Source organism: Poromitra crassiceps, assembly GCF_964638095.1.
Source record: "Poromitra crassiceps genome assembly, chromosome: 7".
NCBI classification, from domain to species: Eukaryota; Metazoa; Chordata; class Actinopteri; order Beryciformes; family Melamphaidae; genus Poromitra; species Poromitra crassiceps.
Window position 1 is genome coordinate 13911414 of NC_139628.1, and position 20916 is coordinate 13932329.

Genomic DNA, 20916 nt, shown 5'->3' on the forward strand with positions numbered 1-20916 from the left:
CGGCCACTGTGTCCAAATGACATCACATCCTGTCGGCCACTGTGTCCAAATGACATGAATAGGATGAACATCTCTCTCTCTATCTCTCTCTCTCTCTCTCTCTCTCTCTCTCTCTCTCTCTCTCTCTCTCTCTCTCAGCGGTCACATCCCTGTAGAAAATATCGTTCCCTTTGTTGGTAACAAGATGAAGTACGGCAGCGGCGTTCGCATCACAGGCTTCACTGAGGGCATGTGGGAGATCCAGAACACACCGGGAGTGGGACGCAAACTCAAAGTCAGTCTCTCTCTCTCTCTCTTTCTCTCTCTCTTTTCTTAACTCTCTCTTCCACTCATATATTTCCATATTTTATCAGGTCTTTCTCATCAAATTAATTTTGTACCCCAGCTTATACTCGTGTTTGTAGTTGAAACAAAAACATAAATACTGTAGGCTACATAAATGGAAATGTTTGATCATTAATATCTACTTTTAGAAATTATATAGGCTGAAATCAAATCACTGTGCATAATTGTGAAAGTGTCTTTATTGACAGATGAAAAGGCTGTTATTTACCCTTTGTCACCTCCTGGTGAGTAAATATATTAAAATTGACAACCGGTCCGCAACTTTTTTCCCCCATGTATCTACTTGGCGCAAAAAAGGTTGGGAACCCCTGTGTTACATAACTGGACAGTCATGATGTAATTCAGGTTACAGCTCAAAAAACACGTTTTGGTATCACTAACCAAATCGATATTGAAATGAATCGAATCGAATTCTTGTTTAATCGATTCGCAACCTTGTGAATCGGAATCCAATCGATTCTTGAAATTTGAACCAATACCCAGCTCTAGCATCCATGTGGGCAGGGGATTCGACTGAGCGTAAAACAGTCTGCTGCTTTCTCACTTCCTTGTGCTGCCTGACTTGTGTAATAGATCCAAGTCGGGATTTAACTGTAGCCACACCGACAATTTAGCATCGCGTATTCCAACTACAATCCTATTTCGGATCATTTCATCACGCAATCGCCCATAATTGCGATGTTCAGCCATTTTATGCACATCAGTAATAAAGTGTTCAGCACTCTCACCGGCTTCCTGGCTCCTTTTGTTAAACTTTGCACGTTCAAATATGACGTTATGTACTCCAACAAAGTGTCCATCAAAAGCCCTTTTAACAGCCTCGTAGTCCTTCAGCTGCGCTGTGGTGAGAGGCAGGGAAGCCAGTATGTCGTCAGCCTTGTCTCCCATAGGTTGAGGCCACGTCTCGTCATAGACGCTGGTTTAGCTGGCTCAGCCTGGCTGGGGGCGTGGTCAGGGTGGGGTAAAAACCCCTGTTCTATCCATTCAGCAAAGTTAGGATTTAGCTGATAGCCCAGCCCAGGCAGACACGATCGGGGATTTAACCACCGCAGTAAACGCACATCTGAGCAGACGTCTTGTGTTCTGCTCGAGAACCCCCAAACCTGTAGTTTAGAGCCGCAGCACCGTCTTTTGGTGAGTCAGCCCATGAGATATATGGGCGGTTTTACCCCACTCGCGCGCCAGCCGTTTAACATTTTGTGGGCGTTCCCAGACATGCTGACTGTCTCTATGGTGTATATCAGGCAGTTTACCTGGTAATCCCCTCCTTCTCCTCCAGCCCTGACGCTATCCTGAAGCGTTCGAATCGTCTGATCCATGTGGGCCACGAACTCGGTTCGAAATCGAACGGTCCCTCCGCGGCTTATTTTCGACTTGCATGTGTGACAAACTGTAAAATTTCCACAATGAGGAGGACATGCTGGCGTGTTCCCTTTTGGCTGCTTGGGGTGCGCGCACGTCACGTGAACGCGTGCATCGTGCAGCTGCAGGTAATTGACCAAACAAAAAAAGGGGAAAGCCGACCGGCGCACAGAATCGGCTATGTGGACTGACCGGCACCGGTCGAGGCCGATCAGCTGAAAACCGGCCATTTCCGGTCACGTGCCGATCGATCGGTGCATCCCTAATTATTACTACTATTGAAGTACCTCAAAGCCTGCGTTTGTGCTGTATGAATGTGGCCACAGGGTGGAGCTCTGTCAAGCTTCCCTGAAGAAATTAAAGTCAGATATTCTGCTTCTAATTCACATCCTTTGTTATTTTGTTTCCTCAGATACCGACAAAGACGGCAGATGCAAAAACTCCTCAAAAATCGACCCCCGCTAAAACTCCTCCCAGTAAATCTACCCTGGCTAAAACTCCTCCCAGTAAATCTACCCCTGCTAAAACTCCTCCCAGTAAATCTACCCCTGCTAAAACCCCAAGTAAAACTGCCCCCACTAAACAAACCCCTTCTACTAAAGCTACCCCTGCTAAACAAACTCCCAATAAATCTACCCCTGCCAAACCTAGTAAGGCAGCCCCTGCTAAACCAACTCCTCCAAGTGAAACTACCCCGGCCAAACCCACTGACAAGCGGCCAGCGCCTGCTAAAACCAGTACTTCTACCACCGCTACTGACAGTACAGCAGCTACTGACAAAAGTACTCCAAGCAAAGGCGCAACCGAAGAAGAGGATACTACTGCAACTAGTCCTGTGAAAGCAACTAGGAGTACCGCTCCACTGAAAGCAGCGGTTTCCAAACCTGCTCCTGAAAAGGCTACAACTTCAGAGTCTACCGCCACTACTACTGCAGAGGCTTCTAGCACTGCAGCTACTACTAGTACGACTGTTACTGCCACTACGAGTACTAGTAGGACTACTCCGATCAGACTCACAAAGGGCCGCTTTGCTCCTACGAGACATCCGTCTCCAGGAGGGACTGCTAGTGAAAATACTATGAGTGCCACTGCTGCAGAGAGTGAGAAAGAGGTAAGATGGAGGGAGGGAAAGAGGGTTGGAGGGATTGTAAAGAAATCAGGAGGAATGGATGGATGAATGATGGAGGGATGGATGAATGGATGGAGATGAAAGCTCCTTTCACACAACCTGTAAGGGCTAGGGGTGTCAACCGATAACCGTTTAACCGATAACCGACTGTTTAAACCGATTAATACTACAGTCATTTAATCAGTTAAAAAAAGTTTACTTCACGCCAAGTAATAAAAAGAAAAACATTTGTTGCATGGTAAAAGAAAAATAAGCCACACAATCTATTTCTTAAATAACTCGTGCAGGCGACGTGCCGTGTATTGTGTCGGCTATCTTCACATTTAATTGCCGTCCTCTTCAATTAAGTCTCCGACCGCACCGCATGTTGAGCGTTGAGCAGCGTTAATTGACAATCGAAAAGTATCAAGTTAACGTTACTCTTTACCGTTGCAACACATGCCGCTAAAAAATAAACCTCTCTGCAATCCTCAATTCTTAATGGATTTCTTACGTTTAAATGGCCCTGTAATCTATGGATTGAGGCAGTAAATGTGGCTATGTCAACCACCACGCTTCTATCACTTGTAGATCAAAGGCCAGAACTGAAATACAAGTGTGGGGTTTTACCGGACTGATGCACTAGATTCAGTTCGTCATCAGCTGAACAACTATAGATATCTAGTTGCTTCACTGGTTTTGACACATAATATATTTATTAGCCTACTCCCCCCCCCCCCCCCCCCCATGACAAAGTCAGTGCATTTTCTAATTTTGTTACATAATGCGTCACTTATTACATTTTCACCCAGAAAAATGTGCAACCCCCGCAATATGTAATAATCTGCGCAATATGTAATACATTTATTACTAAAATGTGTCAAACGTTATTACATAATGCGCATATTATTACATAATGCGTCGTTATTACATATTGAAAGTGAGATGTTATTACATTTTGCGATTTTATTACCTAATGTGCAGTTATTACATAATGCATGGTTACAAGGTGTGAAAGGCTCTTTAAGACGCTGTACGCATGGAGAATGGAGGTGGAAGATGGCAGAGAAAGTGGAAGGGGTAGATAAGTAAGGGATAATGGATAGCGAGCCGGTGATTACTGGCGAAATAATGACCGACAGGTGATATTGAGCCCGACGCGCAGCGGAGGGCTTAATCATTCACCTGAAGGTCATTATTTCCAGTAATCACCGGCTCACTATCCATTATCCCGCTTAGAACACGGCCTACAACTAAATCATTCAATAATCTGACAAAAATAATTATTCAAATAGATTTTTTAATAGCGTTTTCAACGACAAAGCGGTTTCATTCGTAATTGGCACACAAGACACCACAGCTGCAACTGGTTGGCCTAATTAGTAGTGTCTTGCTGACAAAATGCTCTTATCAACTGATTAATCCAGGTGTGGCAGAGCAGCGGTCGGTTGTCGAGAAATAATGACCGGTGAATCTTGTTGATTGACCAATCAGAATCGAGTATTCAAGAGAGCCGTGTTCTAAACAGATGTATAGAAGTCATTGGTTTAATTATTGGTGTTTTTTTCTTCTGTCAGGCCAATAATGAACAGCGTGCGAACAAGAGGACCCCTCCTAGTCCTGCTGTTGGTGCTCCAGGTAACAGACACACGCGTCGCGCACACACACACACACACACACACACACACACACACACACACACACACATTTGGAGAGTTCAGACAAACCTCTCAGAACATGCTTGGTGGGAACGCAGCCTAAATACTAACATTTTTGAGTAGTCCACTCTGTTCGATTGTCATTTATGATTAGAGGGAACATATTCATCTGTAAAGAAGAGTTGTATTTAAGTAAATAAATAATGAGTAAATTGAAGTAACTAGGGATCTCGTGCGATACCTCGGCGGGTCTGAAGGCAGACTCCCACTTCTCTTTTGTGACATCACTGATCACTGATGATGTCACAGTGGTGGGATTTATGACATCACTGATGATGTCACAGTGGGATTTTTGACATCACTGGGATTAATGAAAACACTAATGATGTCACAGTGGGATTTATGACATCACAGTGGGACAATCACAGTGGGACAGAGAAACAAACAAACCGAGCCCCAGCTCCCATTTATATACTGATGATGATGATGATGATGATGATAAATTATAGGTTTTCACTGATGTCCTTGAAAAGTTGGAAGTTGGAATTGTTGTTCGCATTAACTTCCCCGTTTACTTTTATATCATTGTTTGCTCTAAATTATGATATCCTATTAAAATGAATGCAACATTGCAATTTCCTACTTTGGCGCATTGTTTCACCTGATGGAATGCTTTGCTTGTCTCTGTCTCAGACAAGGACAAGAAGGGACTAGTTGAGGGGGAAGAAAACCCTGTGACACTGCTACAGGAAGAGGAGGGCATGGAGCTCTCTGAAAGCATGGAGCTGGACCAGGCCCCCCACACGGTGCAGGTACCTGTCCCTCATGACCAGGCCCCCCACATGGTGCAGGTACCTGTCCCTCATGAGCCGCCACCACCAGTCAAAAGGAAGCGAGGACGACCCTCGAAGAACGCCCCTAAACCTCCTCCTCCTCCTCCTCCCACCAAGTCTGGCCAGGTGGTCACCGCCAAGCCCACTGATACTGGTGAGAACACTGACATCATGGTTCGTCCTTGAAATCTTTCAAAGTTTGTGAATTTGTGAGAGAAAAAAATCAAGGCCTTGAAAGTTTTTGAAAATAGACATATTGTAAATAGACATGGGCCATTAGAAGTGCTTGAATTTATTATGTTGTGCAAGAAGAGAAATTGAAGTTATTTGATGCATTATTAACATTAGTGAATAGCAGGGTTTCCCTTATCTGGTAATTGCTGTTTTTTACCGGTAGAATCAGTTAAAGTCTGACACATTTAAAGTCGAGCTGAACCCAAAATATTCAGTCAGGGATGCAAACTAGTCACTTTTAGGTGACAGTCACCTTTCTGATCCTAAAATAGGGCACTTAAGTTAATGATTTCTGAGTGGTTTTGTGTATCTCTCACCTTTTTCACACTGCATGAGTTTGCATCCTTGCAATGCACCTATTTAATAATGGATGCCAAAAAAAAGAGACAAAAATCTAATTTCTTTCGTTTTTCCACACTTTTTCACATCAAAAGCTCATTTTTCAAGATTTCATTCATAACAGTAATCTACAGTTTGCTGACGTCACATTGCACTATCACATTTCTACCCCATTTCAACCAATCATATCACGACATGGCAGCTGTCAAGCTGGAAGGCTAAATTAGCAGCAGGCGGACACCGGAACTAGGTCACAGATGGGTCATGAGTTGTGTGCATTAACTTCCCTCTTTACTTTTATACCATTGTTTGCTCTAAATTATGATATCCTATTACAATTAATGCAACATTAGGGGGGCACGGTGGTGCAGTGGTAAGCGCTGTCGCCTCACAGCTAGAAGGTCCTGGGTTCGATTCCCACCTGGGACGCTGTGAGCGCTGAAGGAGTGCGTGCCCGTCCGCATGTCCTCGAGTGCCCACCGCCCGGGTCGTCAAAAAGGCCCTTCTGTGTGTAGTTTGCATGTTCTCCCCGTTAGGGATGGGCAGGGGTACTCGAGTACTCGAGTAACGTTTCCGCTGTTCGGGTACTCGCCCCACTCCCCACCCCTTTAAAAATGGTCTAAATCTACGCATGCATCATCATGTGGATCTGGTAGCATGAACTGCACGGCCGGGCGTCAAGTCAGCCAGAATGTACAAGTACGTCATCCGCTTTGTTGCTTTCAAAAATAAAACGCTTATTGTAACGTAACCTTATTTATTATGCCTCCGCCGGCGATAGCCAGGCCGGAGGCATTATGGATCCGGGTTGTCCGTCCGTACGTACGGCCGTCCGTACGGCTGTCCGTCCGTCCGTACGAGGTTCGTTAACGCGATATCTGAGGAACGCCTGGACGGAATTTCATCAAATTTGCCTCAAACATCGACTTAGACTCAAGGATGATCTGATTAGATTTTGGTGGTCAAAGGTCAAGGTCACTGTGACCTCTCGAACGCCATTTTCAAGCTTTTTAACGCGATATCTCAGGAATGCCTTGACGGAATTTAATCAAACTTGTCTCAAACATCGACTTGGACTCAAGGATGAACTGATTAGATTTTGGTGGTCAAAGGTCAAAGGTCAAGGTCACTGTGACCTCTCAAACGCCATTTTCAAGCTTGTTAACGCGATATCTCAGGAGTCAGGACTGCCTTGACGAAATTTAATCAAACTTGTCTCAAACATCGACTTGGACTCAAGGATGAACTGATTAGATTTTGGTGGTCAAAGGTCAAGGTCACTGTGACCTCTCAAATGCCATTTTCCAGCTTGTTAACGTGATATCTCATGAATACCTTGACGGAATTTCATCAAATTTGCCTCAAACATCTACTTAGACTCAAGGATGAACTGATTACATTTTGGTGGTCAAAAGTCAAAGGTCAAGGTCACTGTGACCTCTCAAACGCCATTTTCAAGCTTGTTAACGTGATATCTCAGGAATGCCTTGACGGAATTTAATCAAACTTGTCTCAAACATCGACTTGGACTCAAGGATGAACTGATTACATTTTGGTGGTCAAAGGTCAAAGGTCAAGGTGAGCTCTCGAACGCCATTTTCAAGCTTGTTAACGCGATATCTCAGGAATGCCTTGACGGAATTTAATCAAACTTGTATCAAACATCGACTTTGACTCAAGGATGAACTGATTACATTTTGGTGGTCAAAGTTCAAGCTCACTGTGACCTCTCACACACCCAATTTCCAAGCTCTGTAACGCAACATCACAGGAGCGCCTTGACGGAATCTCTTCCAATTTGCCTCAAATGGCGATTTGGACTCCAGAATGAACTAATGCGGAGGCATAAGTCGTTCTAGTTTTGAGTAATGCGTTACAGCCACAGTTTCACTCCATATAACATCACAACGAGTATTTGGATACAAGTTTTGCTGCTTCGTTTGTTGAAATACCATTTTCTCCTCCAACATGCACCAATAAGCTATTTACGTTTGTTTAAGTAACATTATTTTGAAAGTTTTAACCAGACGTTTTCCAGCTCATCCCGAAAATGGTGGCTGGAGATATGCTCCCGAGGGAGACAGATGCACGCTTCTTCATAGCGCATGCCTGATAAAACTCATTCAAAACGTTTCACTAGTTTACTGACTACACTGTCGCTTCCCATAACATTAGTCACAAGAAATGTGGAGAAAGAATAGCTTTTTGGGAGACAATCGCTTCATGGTGATTTAACGCTAGCTGCAGCTGTAACATTAATCACACTGGTCAGTGGTCAGTTTTCACTTTTCACTTTTTGGCAGAACACCGGACCTTGTAATCCGTGGATTTACGTTAGTGTAACAGTGATCATAAAGTAAAATGGATCATACTGGACATTGGATAATGGACATGTATTGGAAATGAGCTTTCGCTTGGTTTACAACACTATTGTCTGCTCCGAAGTGCTAATGCCATCCATCCAACCATCGGAGATACTGTCTGAGGTCGGCTTTAGAGTTTAGACGTTAGCTTAGCGCCACCTCACCTAATATCAGTCAGTTCCTCTCCTCACAAAAAAATGCTCCAGGTAGTCACTTTTCCATGCAAAAATGCAAATGTTATGTGTGAACAGCCCCATAGACGGCAGATTACCCCTGCTCCGTCGTTACCATAGTAATCACACAGACCCCCACCCCGTGCGAGTACTCGAGTACTCGTTCATGATAGAAGGAGAGTACTCAAGTATTTAAATTGCTTAAAATGACCATCCCTACTCCCCGTGCCCCCTGGGGGTTTCCTTCATAGGAACCCCTCACCAAAACATGCAATATCCTGGTCGCTGAATTGGTGCCTCCTCTGGTCTGTTCGAAGGGAGGGGAACTGGAATATCGTGATCCTCCCACGTGCTATATCCTACCGGTGAAGCTTCACCTGTCAGGTGAAAAGAACCGGCTGGCTAACTGCCCATGTCTCGGAGGAAACATGGAGCCAGTTTCGGCTCTCCCCAGATCGGCAGAGGGTGGAGCAGCAACCAGGATAAATAAATGAAAAATTAGCACTAATGGGGGATAAAAATAGGATAAAAAATTGGGGAGGGTGGGAATTAATGCAACATTGCATTTCCCCACTTTGGCTCACCTGAAGGAATGTTTTGTTTGTCTCTGTCTCAGATGAGGACAAGAAGGAACTAGTTGAGAGGGAGGAAAACCCTCTGACACTGCTACAGGAAGGGGAGGGCATGGAGCAGGACCAGGCCCCCCACATGGTGCAGGTACCTGTCCCTGATGACCAGGCCCCCCACATGGTGCAGGTACCTGTCCCTGATGACCAGGCCCCCGACACCATGCAGGTACCTGTCCCTGATGACCAGGCCCCCCACACGGTGCAGGTACCTGTCCCTGATGACCAGGCCCCCGACACCATGCAGGTACCTGTCCCTGATGACCAGGCCCACGACACGGTGCAGGTACCTGTCCATGATGACCAGGCCCCCCACACGGTGCAGGTACCTGTCCCTGATGACCAGGCCCCCCACACGGTGCAGGTACCTGTCCCTGATGACCAGGCCCCCCACACGGTGCAGGTACCTGTCCCTGATGACCAGGCCCCCCACACGGTGCAGGTACCTGTCCCTGATGACCAAGCCCCCCACACGGTGCAGGTACCTGTCCCTGATGACCAGGCCCCCCACACCATGCAGGTACCTGTCCCTGATGACCAGGCCCCCGACACCATGCAGGTACCTGTCCCTGATGACCAGGCCCCCCACACGGTGCAGGTACCTGTTCCTGATGACCAGGCCCCCCACATGGTGCAGGTACCTGTCCCTGATGACCAGGCCCCCCAAACGGTGCAGGTACCTGTCCCTGATGACCAGGCCCACGACACGGTGCAGGTACCTGTCCATGATGACCAGGCCCCCGACACGGTGCAGGTACCTGTCCCTGATGACCAGGCACCCCACATGGTGCAGGTACCTGTCCCTGATGACCAGGCCCCCCACACCATGCAGGTACATGTCCCTGATGACCAGGCCCCCCACACCATGCAGGTACCTGTCCCTGATGACCAGGCCCCCCACATGGTGCAGGTACCTGTCCCTGATGACCAGGCCCCCCACACCATGCAGGTACCTGTCCCTGATGACCAGGCCCCCCACATGGTGCAGGTACCTGTCCCTGATGACCAGGCCCCCAACACCATGCAGGTACCTGTCCCTGATGACCAGGCCCCCCACACCATGCAGGTACCTGTCCCTGATGACCAGGCCCCCCACATGGTGCAGGTAGCTGTCCCTGATCACCAGGCCCCCCATACCATGCAGGTACCTGTCCCTGATGACCAGGCCCCCCACATGGTGCAGGTACCTGTCCCTGATGACCAGGCCCCCAACACCATGCAGGTACCTGTCCCTGATGACCAGGCCCCCCACACCATGCAGGTACCTGTCCTTGATGACCAGGCCCCCCACATGGTGCAGGTAGCTGTCCCTGATGACCAGGCCCCTTACACCATGCAGGTGGAGCTGGACCAGGCCCCCCACATGGTGCAGGTACCTGTCCCTCATGACCAGGCCCCCCACATGGTGCAGGTACCTGTCCCTCATGAGCCGCCACCACCAGTCAAAAGGAAGCGAGGACGACCCTCGAAGAACGCCCCTAAACCTCCTCCTCCTCCTCCTCCCACCAAGTCTGGCCAGGTGGTCACCGCCAAGCCCACTGATACTGGTGAGAACACTGACAGCAGGGTTCACATGGATCCTTGAAATCCTTCAAAGTTTGTGAATTTGTGAGAGAAAAAAATCAAGGCCTTGAAAGTTTTTGAAAATAGACATAAATAGACATGGGCCATTAGAAGTGCTTGAATTTATTATGTTGTGCAAGAAGAGAAATTAAACTTCAACTTCAACTTCATTATGTCCCCGAGGGGCAATTTGGTTTGCAACAAGAACACACAAAGCACATGACATACAGTACAACAAAGCACATGACATAAAGTACAACAAAGCACATGACATACAGTACAACAAAGCACATGACATACAGTACAACAAAGCACATGACATACAGTACAACAAAGCACATGACATAAAGTACAACAAAGCACATGACATATAGTACAACAAAGCACATGACATACAGTACAACAAAGCACATGACATACAGTACAACAAAGCACATGACATACAGTACAGCAAAGCACATGACACACAGTACAACAAAGCACATGACATATAGTACAACAAAGCACATGACATATAGTACAACAAAGCACATGACACACAGTACAACAAAGCACATGACATACAGTACAACAAAGCACATGACATATAGTACAACAAAGCACATGACATACAGTACAACAAAGCACATGACATACAGTACAACAAAGCACATGACATATAGTACAACAAAGCACATGACATATAGTACAACAAAGCACATGACATATAGTACAACAAAGCACATGACATACAGTACAACAAAGCACATGACACACAGTACAACAAAGCACATGACATACAGTACAACAAAGCACATGACATATAGTACAACAAAGCACATGACATACAGTACAACAAAGCACATGACATATAGTACAACAAAGCACATGACATATAGTACAACAAAGCACATGACATATAGTACAACAAAGCACATGACATATAGTACAACAAAGCACATGACATATAGTACAACAAAGCACATGACATACAGTACAACAAAGCACATGACATACAGCACGGCAAAGCACATGACATACAGTACAACAAAGCACATGACATACAGTACAACAAAGCACATGACATACAGTACAACAAAGCACATGACATATAGTACAACAAAGCACATGACATATAGTACAACAAAGCACATGACATATAGTACAACAAAGCACATGACATATAGTACAACAAAGCACATGACATATAGTACAACAAAGCACATGACACACAGTACAACAAAGCACATGACACACAGTACAACAAAGCACATGACATATAGTACAACAAAGCACATGACATACAGTACAACAAAGCACATGACATACAGTACAACAAAGCACATGACATACAGTACAACAAAGCACATGACATATAGTACAACAAAGCACATGACATATAGTACAACAAAGCACATGACATATAGTACAACAAAGCACATGACATATAGTACAACAAAGCACATGACATACAGTACAACAAAGCACATGACATACAGTACAACAAAGCACATGACATATAGTACAACAAAGCACATGACATATAGTACAACAAAGCACATGACATATAGTACAACAAAGCACATGACATATAGTACAACAAAGCACATGACATACAGTACAACAAAGCACATGACATACAGCACGGCAAAGGGGAGGGAAGTGGCCTGCAGGGTGCAGTGATCTAAAAGAACAACACAGTCAGATTGGTGACCAGCCTACACGTGGTTAAAAATCACAGCAGCCATAGCATAGCAGTAACAGCAGCATCATACCGTAATAAAAAAACAATACAATACAATACAAATAAAAGATACACATTACAAAGTAGTGGAAAGTGTCCGTGCAGGTACAGTACAATGCCAAAAACCAGGACTCCGTCACTCGCAGCAGCAATGAAAACAATAAAACAAGACAGATAAAAAGTACTGGAAAGTGCAAAGTAAAAGTGACTGTGCAGGATAATGGACTCGCTAGCTCCTCCCCTGGCCAGAGTTCAGAATAGAAATGGCAGTGGGGAAGAAGGAGTGCTTAGCTCGGGGCGGCTTTAGCTCAGGACGGGGCGGCTTTAGCTCAGGAGGTAGAGCGGGTCGGCCAATGACGCAAGGGTTGGCGGTTCGATCCCCGCTCCCTCCCAGCTGCTGTCGTTGTGTCCTTGGGCAAGACACTTAACCCTCCTTGCTCCCAATGGTGTGTAGGCACCCTGCGTGGCAGCCTGCCGCCATCGGTGTATGAATGGGTGAATGTAGACTACCTACTGATTGTAAAGCGCTTTGGATAAAAGCGCTATATAAATGCAGGCCATTTACCATTTACCATATATCTGTTGCTCTTAATGGGGGGCAATCTGTACCTAGAGCCAGAAGGCAGGAGCTGAAACTCAAGGAATAGAGGATGTGAGCTGTCTGAGCTGTCTTTTCTGCCTACCCGTCTGTTGAACAGCTCCGACAACATGCTCTGCTGGACACCTGTGATCTGGCGGCTCACTTTCACTGCCTTGGAAAGCGAGTTCCTGGCCTTGACGCGCAGTTGACCATACCAGCAAGTTAAAGAAAACATAACAACAGACCAGGGACGTGCAGAGAATGTCAGAGGGGCAGGGGCTGAAATTATTATTGAAAAAGTAACCTTACCCACCGCCATTCATATTTTTTCGCAGCGCTGGTACAGGGAGAAAGCAGGAAGTGACGTTTCACTTTGGCTCTCTATAATACTTTGTTTTGGCCAATGGCCAGCCCATTATGGCCACATACATACCTGATATCTGTCTGTCTCAAATTAAGACCGACGGTCCGTGTGCTGCTGTGCTGTATCACACGTCGGTGTCATGGGCTGGCAATCTGAAATGTGCCGTGCGGCAGTTTCATTTCTCGGCTGCGCTGCCTTCAGGGGCGGCTTGGAAAGGCGCCTGTCCGCACAGTGGGCCATTAGAAATGCTGCATTCAGTGTCAGGAGAGCTCGGAAAAGGCAATACTCTTGGAGTGCTGCCTTCGGTGACCGCTTGGAAAGGGCAATTTACATACAGAGCACCATTAGAAATGCTGCATTCAGGGTCAGGAGAGGGCACTTTTTACAGACGGGGGGAAAAGGGCAGGGGCTCAAGAAGCCCCCTTTGATGTCTATGTGTGCACGTGCCTGCAACAGACTCAATGTAAGATCTATAGAATAAGATCATGAGGGTTTTGTCAACCTGGAACTGTGCCAATTTTCACAGACAGAACAGACGTTGACCCCTCTTACACAGCACTTCAGTGTTGGAATTAAAATTCAACTTGTTGTCGACTAAGGTCCCGAGGTACTTGTAAAGGTGCTCTTATACTCGAGCAAAGCTCCGTGGCGTGGGGCCCCGCGAGTCACCGTGCAGACCTCGCGCTGGGGCAGATGCCATTATACTCAGAAAGTGATCAGCATGTATTGTACAATGGTGAGAACAGCCCATGAAAAGTCGCAATGAAACGCTATTATGTGCAGTACTGAGTGCGCTTTCACTCTCAAACGACCGCACATCAGCACATGAAGGAATCAAATCACCAAACTTGTTTTTACTGAAAGCCGTTTTACTTCTCAGCCCTGATAGCCTACTCTGTGCTGCTTTTAATCTCTCTCAATAATGCTCTCAACACAACACATTTACTTGGTGAAATTACTAAAAACGAACAGTTGCAAATCAAAGTTTATAGCCTACCACATGGGTCAAGAAATGTGGCGAAAACACAGCTCAGTGTTCAGGGTTCAGTGGCTTGAAAGCGGACATGTTTGGAGAGAAGCCGTGCACTGCTCGCGCTGTTAGAAAAAAAATCAGGCACAAGGCGAGCGCCAGACGGAGCTAGCGAATAACCACGCCCAACAAATTTACGTTATTTGACGCGCCCGGCCCGCGCTCCACCCACGCGCCCTTCACGGCAGGGTGAGCATAATTCAGCCTTAAGTCTCCAAATCGATGGACATGTCCTTTGTTTTTGTGACATTAAGTTGGAGGAATGCGCTGTCACACCAACTGACAAAATCAAAAAAAATGTTTGCTACCAGAGGGCTAGATTTTGCTGAGGGCTGGGGGCCAAACGGCGCCGGCGCAAAAAAAGTTGGGGCATTTGAAGCCAGGTTTAGAGGAATAACTCATTTTAAATTAACCGTTGTGATGTCATTATTCCATCTAAACCACCAATATTTGATCCTTTTCTCACTCACTCCTATATCACCACCTGCTCTCCCTGCAGGGCTTGAAATTAACTTTTTTCACCACCTGCCAATATGGCTGCTAGATTTTAAAGTTAACAGCCAATTAGAATTTCCACTAGCCAAAATGTTTTTCTTGAAATAAAGCAGAATATGAGTGGGTTAATTTAAGCATAAGTATCAGTAAGTGGCCCGGGATTCTCAAAGCCTGTGTTGAGGGTCACACAAGAACAAAAATGCGCTCTTGAAGCTAAATAAATCCAAAACCAACAAGTTAATTATTTAAATTTCTACTTCAATGTAGAACAGTCATTTCTTGCACATGAGATTACTTTTAGCCTTTTAGTCATAAAGATTATTGAAAGATATTCCATATTCCAGACTGAAATGTTATAACAGAAGTGGAGTATTGGCCAGAATGACATGACATGACATGACATGACATGACATGACACTTATTCAGCGGGTATCTTGCATGTTGCATTCAGGTGCACTGTATTTTTTTTTTTTTTTTTTTTTTTTTCAATTCCAGCGCGGGCCACACGGGGGGTGCTCGCGGGCCGCCAGTTGCCCACCCCTGGTCTATAGTCTCTCTGTCTCTGTGTCCCTCTTTAGCTCGGTTGTGCCGGATGACCACCTGAAACCCCACTTCAGATAGCAACGCCAGAACAGCCGCCGAACTAAAGCGCAGCAGAGCACGCTCCGCTGCGCAGGCAGTGCGGACGGTCAGATCAGTTAACATGGGCGCCGAATGAAAACTGGCTGCGCTGCGCTCACGCATCCTGTGTGTTTTGGCCGTAAGGCTGCATTCACGGAGCACTCTGCATTGGCCCCTCTGCACTTCATTCTTTGTTAACGAGGGCGGTGCGTTAGGCCAGGGGTTCCCAACCTTTTTTGTGCCAAGGACCGGTAGATAGATGGAGAAAAAAAGTCACGGACCGGTTGTCAATTTTTATATATATATATATTTTTTTTAAATAAACATAGGCTATAATATTATAGGCTGTGTGGTAGTTGAAACATAGTTTCAAGTTGACATTTGTAGCCTACCGGTTAGGCTACGGCAGTGCGTGCATCAGGGGGCTAGGTAAAAAAAACACAAACACAAGAGTAGAGCTGCCGAAAATAATCGATTCAGAGATGCATCGCGATGCTTAATAGGACGATTCTGAATCGATTAACAAATATCAAAAATCGATTATTTAATTTTTTTTTTTTTTTTTTTTTTATAATCAAATAAAATAGAATGTAAGTACATGCAGTTGTTTATTTTAATTATGGATCATAATACAATGCAATTCCAAATGCACTTTTATTTTAAAAGTAGCCACACAGTGAGAAAAAAGAAAGTGAGAAAAAATAAATCATGTATTGCGGAAAAAGTGATGCATCGATTTAAGATGCATCAAGATGCATCGGAGATGCATCGAGATGCATCGTATAATCGAATCGAATCGAATCGTAGACTTGTATAATCGTATCGAATCGTGAGATCAGTGAAGATGCACAGCTCTACACAAGAGAGAAACAAAAGTAAAGCTACAAAATAGCCTACAGCCTTTTAAAAACGTCTTCCCCTGGTTCACTCGTACATAATACATCCATGACACACGCACTTGGTTTGAGGGGGAAGGCAGAAAGGGGAGATCAGAATCAGAATCACTTGTATTGCCACAGTATGCAAGTTACATACGAGGAATTTGTCTTATTGTCTGTATGCAGCGTAGCGGTCACATCAATATACAGAGATAAGAAGTAGGAAGATAACTAAAGACAATCGCAACGTTGCAAGTGCAATCAAATCGAGTAAATATATACAATATGTACATGAGTGGTGAAGAGTGTTCTGTGGATGATAAATATGAATTTACGTTGGATTTACATGAGATTTACAGACTGAGTTAAATACGGTAGACGTTAAATAGGCAGTGAATTTACATGAATTTACACTAGAAACATGGAATGTTTTATTTGTCTCTCTCAGACAACCAGGCCCCCCACACGGTGCAGGTACCTGTCCCTGATGACCAGGCCCCCCACACGGTACAGGTGCCTGTCCTTGATGAGCCGCCACCAGTCAAAAGGAAGCGAGGACGACCCTCGAAGAACGCCCCCAAGCCTCCTCCTCCTCCTCCCACCAAGTCTGGCCAGGTGGTCACCGCCAAGCCCACTGATACTGGTGAGAATACTAGTCGTGTTTCCATTACCCTCAGAAATGCGCAAAATCTAAATATCGCAATAGAAATTGGGTAATGGAAACACGTAAATTTCGAAAAAGCTCCCAAATATCGCAAAACGTTTTTGCGCTCTCATGAGGTGGTTTTTCAGACGTGTCGATATAGCAGTTTATCGCAAAAGTGTAATGGAAACAGATTTTCCGCATTTGCACGTCATGTGACCCATCTTCTCCTTTGGAAAATGAAAGGAAATGAGCGAGAAAGGGTTCGATAAACCGTGGCAAAACCTTTGCAGCAAGTGGAAAACTTTGAAGCAACGCTACCTAGCAGAAAGACGTGTTGTGCAAAAGCGGAGCCGGAAAATAGATCATGTTTAATGGGAGAAATCGATCCATGCCTGTGTGCGCGCATTTGGCACAGCGGCGAGATGATCGGCGGGATGAAAAGCACACACCGGTGCGGTGCTGTTGACTGAAGTGATTAATACATTACACACGTTTCAGGTGCAATGTTATAATTATAATACACGATATTCTGACTATTGCACCATATCAGCCTTTCCCCCCCTCCTCCATCTCTAAAATGGGACAAGTTGTAGGCTACCTTTTTTCCTCTGCCTGTCGCGCTCACTGCATTCACCGCATGTACCACATGTTCTTTTGAATTGATAATCAGGCTCGTTTATATGCGTTGTAACTTCATGTTGTGATTTGCATTGACCATTGGTTGGATTTGAGCATGCAGGGGACGGGATATGGGGCAGATCCGCGTGCGTAATCACTGTGGCAGCTGCTGGTAACGGGAATTGCGTTCAGGTGTGTGCGCCATCAGACCAAACTCAACTTCAATGGAAACGCCTACAAGTCGCAATTGTACATTGTCGAAGTTGTAGAAATATCGCAATTATTTTGCGAAAAACTGTAATGGAAACACAGCTAGTGACAGCAGGGTTCACATGGATCCTTGAAATCCTTGAAAGTTTGTGAATTTGTGAGAGAAAAATCAAGGCCTTGAACATTTTTAAAAATAGACATAAATAGACACGGGCCATTGGAAGTGCTTGAATTTATATGTTGTGTATTTTTTTTGAAGAAGGTGTGGTAACCCTGGTTTTCTTTTTGTCAACAGCCAGTAAAAAACTCAAACCTTCAGAATCAAACTTTGCACCTATGACAACGTCCGAGGTCGACGGAGGACACAAAGTCCAAGAAGACGGAATGAAAACCGATGAGAAGAAACCATCAGATAGTCGAGGAACAAAGAACAAGAGGGAAGAGAAAGAGGATGAGGAGGTAGAGAAAGAGGAGAGAAAAGGGGTGGAACTGAAAGTGCTGGAGAGGAAGAGCGTAAGAGGGGAGGACATGGAAAAAAAGACAACAGGAGATCAGAAGAAGGAAGGCGACAACAGCGGGAAGAAAGCAGGAAAACCTATTGTGGAATCACAGAACACCACGAGTGTGGAGAAGACAAATGACAATACAATTGTGGATCCAACAATTGAAACGACTAAAACAAGCGCAGAATTGGAGCAAGAGAGCATTGTAGAGACAAAAACACCGAAAAGGAGTGCCGAAGAGAAGGAAAATGACAAAACGACAGAAGATGACACCAAGGACACTAAGAAAACTCCCAAAGAAGACGAGACGCCCACGGAAACGAGCGCCGCGTCAACAGCCAGTAAGAAACTCAAACCTTCAGAACCGAACTCTGCACCTACACCAACGTCTGAGGCCGAGAGAGGACAGGAAGTCCAGGAAGACGGAAAGAAAACGGAGGAGAAGAAAGCATCAGAGAGCCAAGTAACGAAGAGGAGGGAAGAGGAGGAAGTAGAGAAAGAGGCGAGAAAAGGGCAGAAACCGAATGTGGAAGCAAAATTGCCGGAGATGAAGAGCGTAAGAGGGCAGGAGATGGAAAAAAAGACAACAGACGATCAGAAGAAGGAAGGGGAGAAGAGCGAGACTCTAGGGAAGAAAACTCCGGAATCACAGAAAAAAATGGAAAAACCTGGCGTGGAAACACAGAAAAACCCAAGCGTCGAGAAGAAGAATGACGAAACGACTGCGGATCAAACGACCAAAACAAGCACAGCATCGGAGCAACAGAGTCTTGTAGAGATGAAAACACAGAAAACGATTGCAGAAGAGAAGAAAAATGACAAAATTACCGAAGATGAAACCAAGGGCTCTAAGAAAACTCACAAAGAGGCTAAGACGACCACGGAAACGAGCGCTGTGTCGATGGCCAGTAAGAACCTCAAACCTTCAGAACCAAACTCTGCACCTACACCAACGTCTGAGGCCGAGAGAGGACAGAAAGTCCAAGAAGACGGAAAGAAAACTGAAGAGAAGAAAGCATCAGAGAGCCAAGTAACGAAGAGGAGGGAAGAGGAGGACGTAGAGAAAGAGGTGAGAAAAGGCCAGAAACCAAATGTGGAAGCAGAATTGCCGGAGATGAAGAGCGTAAGAGGGCAGGAGATGGAGAAAAAGACAACAGGGGATCAAAAGGAAGAAGGGGAGAAGAGCGAGACTCGAGGGAAGAAAACGGAAAAACCTGTCGTGGAATCACAGAAAACCACAAGTGCAGAAAAGAAAAGTGACAAAACGATTAGCCATCAAACAATGGAAGTGACCGAAACAAGCACAGAACCGGAGCAAAGGAATGTTGTAGAGACAAAAACACAGAAAAAGAGTGGAGAAGAGAAGAAAAAGGACAAACCAACCCAACACGACACAAAGAAAACTCTGCAAGAAGAAAAGACGTCCATGAAAACAAGTGCTGGGTCAACGGCAAGGAAGGAAGTCAAACCTTCAGAACCAAACTCTGCACCTACGCCAACGTCTGAGGCCGACGGAGGACAGAAAGTCCATGAAGAGAGAAAGAAAACTGAAGAGAAGAAAGCATCAGAGGGCCAAGGAACAAAGAGAAAGAGGAAAGAGGAGGACGAGGAGGTAGAGAAAGAGGAGAGAAAAGGGCCGAAACTGAGCGTGGAACCGAAATTGCCGGAGAGGAAGAGCGTAAGAGGGCAGGACGTGGGAAAAAAGATGACAGGAGATGAGAAGAAGGAAGGCGAGAAGAGCGAGAATAGAGAGAAGAAAACAGAAAGACCTGCCGTGGAATTACAGAAAGACACGAGTGCGGAGAACAAAAAGGACAAAACAACTGTGGATCAACGGAAGAAAATGCCCAAAGCAAGCGTGTCATTGGTGCAAATGAGCGTCGTCGAGACAAAAACGCAGAAAAAAAATGTGGAGGAGAAGAAAAATGACAAAAAGGCCGTAGATGAATTTAAGGACTCAAAGAAAACTCCCAAAGAAAAGAAGAAGCCCACGGAACCGTGCGCCGGGCCGCCGAAGACTGAGCGAAAGAGCGACCTAAAAGAGTCAAAAACTGGGCAAGCAAGTGCGGAAGACAACAAGACCCCCACGGAAACGAGCACTGTGTCAACGGCCAGTAAGAAAACCAAACCTCCAGAATCGAACTCTGCACCGACGCCAACGTCTGAAGCCGGTCGAGGACAGAAAGTCCAAGGAGACAGAAAGAAAACGGAAGAGAAGAAAGCACCAGAGAGCCAAGGAAGGAAGAGGAAGAGGGAAGAGGTGGAGGTAGAGAAAGGGGCGCAGAAGAAAACAAGGCAGGATGGCTCGGAAGGAAAGAAAGAAGTGAAGACGACAGAGGAGAAAGATGAAAAACGAGCGGCGAAGGGAGAGACAGTGGAGAAGACGGAGGTGAAGGAGGGAGTCGGTGCTGCCGACGAGGAGGTAAGGCTGCATTCCCATGTTTTCTGCTCATATCTTTGGACTGTTAGGTGGCTGTGCACACTCGACGTGTGTATTTGAGAGGCCAGCGCCTTTCTGCAATTCATTCTCTGTGATAAGGCCACGCTAGGAGCTTTCAAGGACCGCACCTTGGCGGCTAGTGTTTTTGGGCGGAGCTCTCTGGGCGGAGCTCTCTGGGCGGAGCTCTCTGGGCAGAGCTCTCTG

The 20916-nt window shown here is 45.8% G+C and overlaps 1 protein-coding gene across 2 annotated transcripts in view; it reads left to right on the forward strand.

The window, feature by feature from the left end:
* Positions 1 to 20916, forward strand: part of LOC310780203 (uncharacterized protein) — a 50739-nt gene that overhangs the window by 12877 nt on the left and 16946 nt on the right. The window contains exons 4-12 of one of the 2 annotated variants that reach the window (XM_083640777.1): positions 139 to 274; positions 2120 to 2818; positions 4393 to 4453; positions 5167 to 5285; positions 5325 to 5460; positions 9032 to 9132; positions 10453 to 10588; positions 16744 to 16938; positions 18065 to 20694. In XM_083640777.1, the coding sequence (XP_083496903.1) occupies positions 139 to 274; positions 2120 to 2818; positions 4393 to 4453; positions 5167 to 5285; positions 5325 to 5460; positions 9032 to 9132; positions 10453 to 10588; positions 16744 to 16938; positions 18065 to 20694 (4213 nt within the window). Of the gene's footprint in view, positions 1 to 138; positions 275 to 2119; positions 2819 to 4392; positions 4454 to 5166; positions 5461 to 9031; positions 9133 to 10452; positions 10589 to 16743; positions 16939 to 18064; positions 20695 to 20916 lie in introns of both variants that reach the window. The other variant, XM_083640776.1, reaches the window with a different exon arrangement.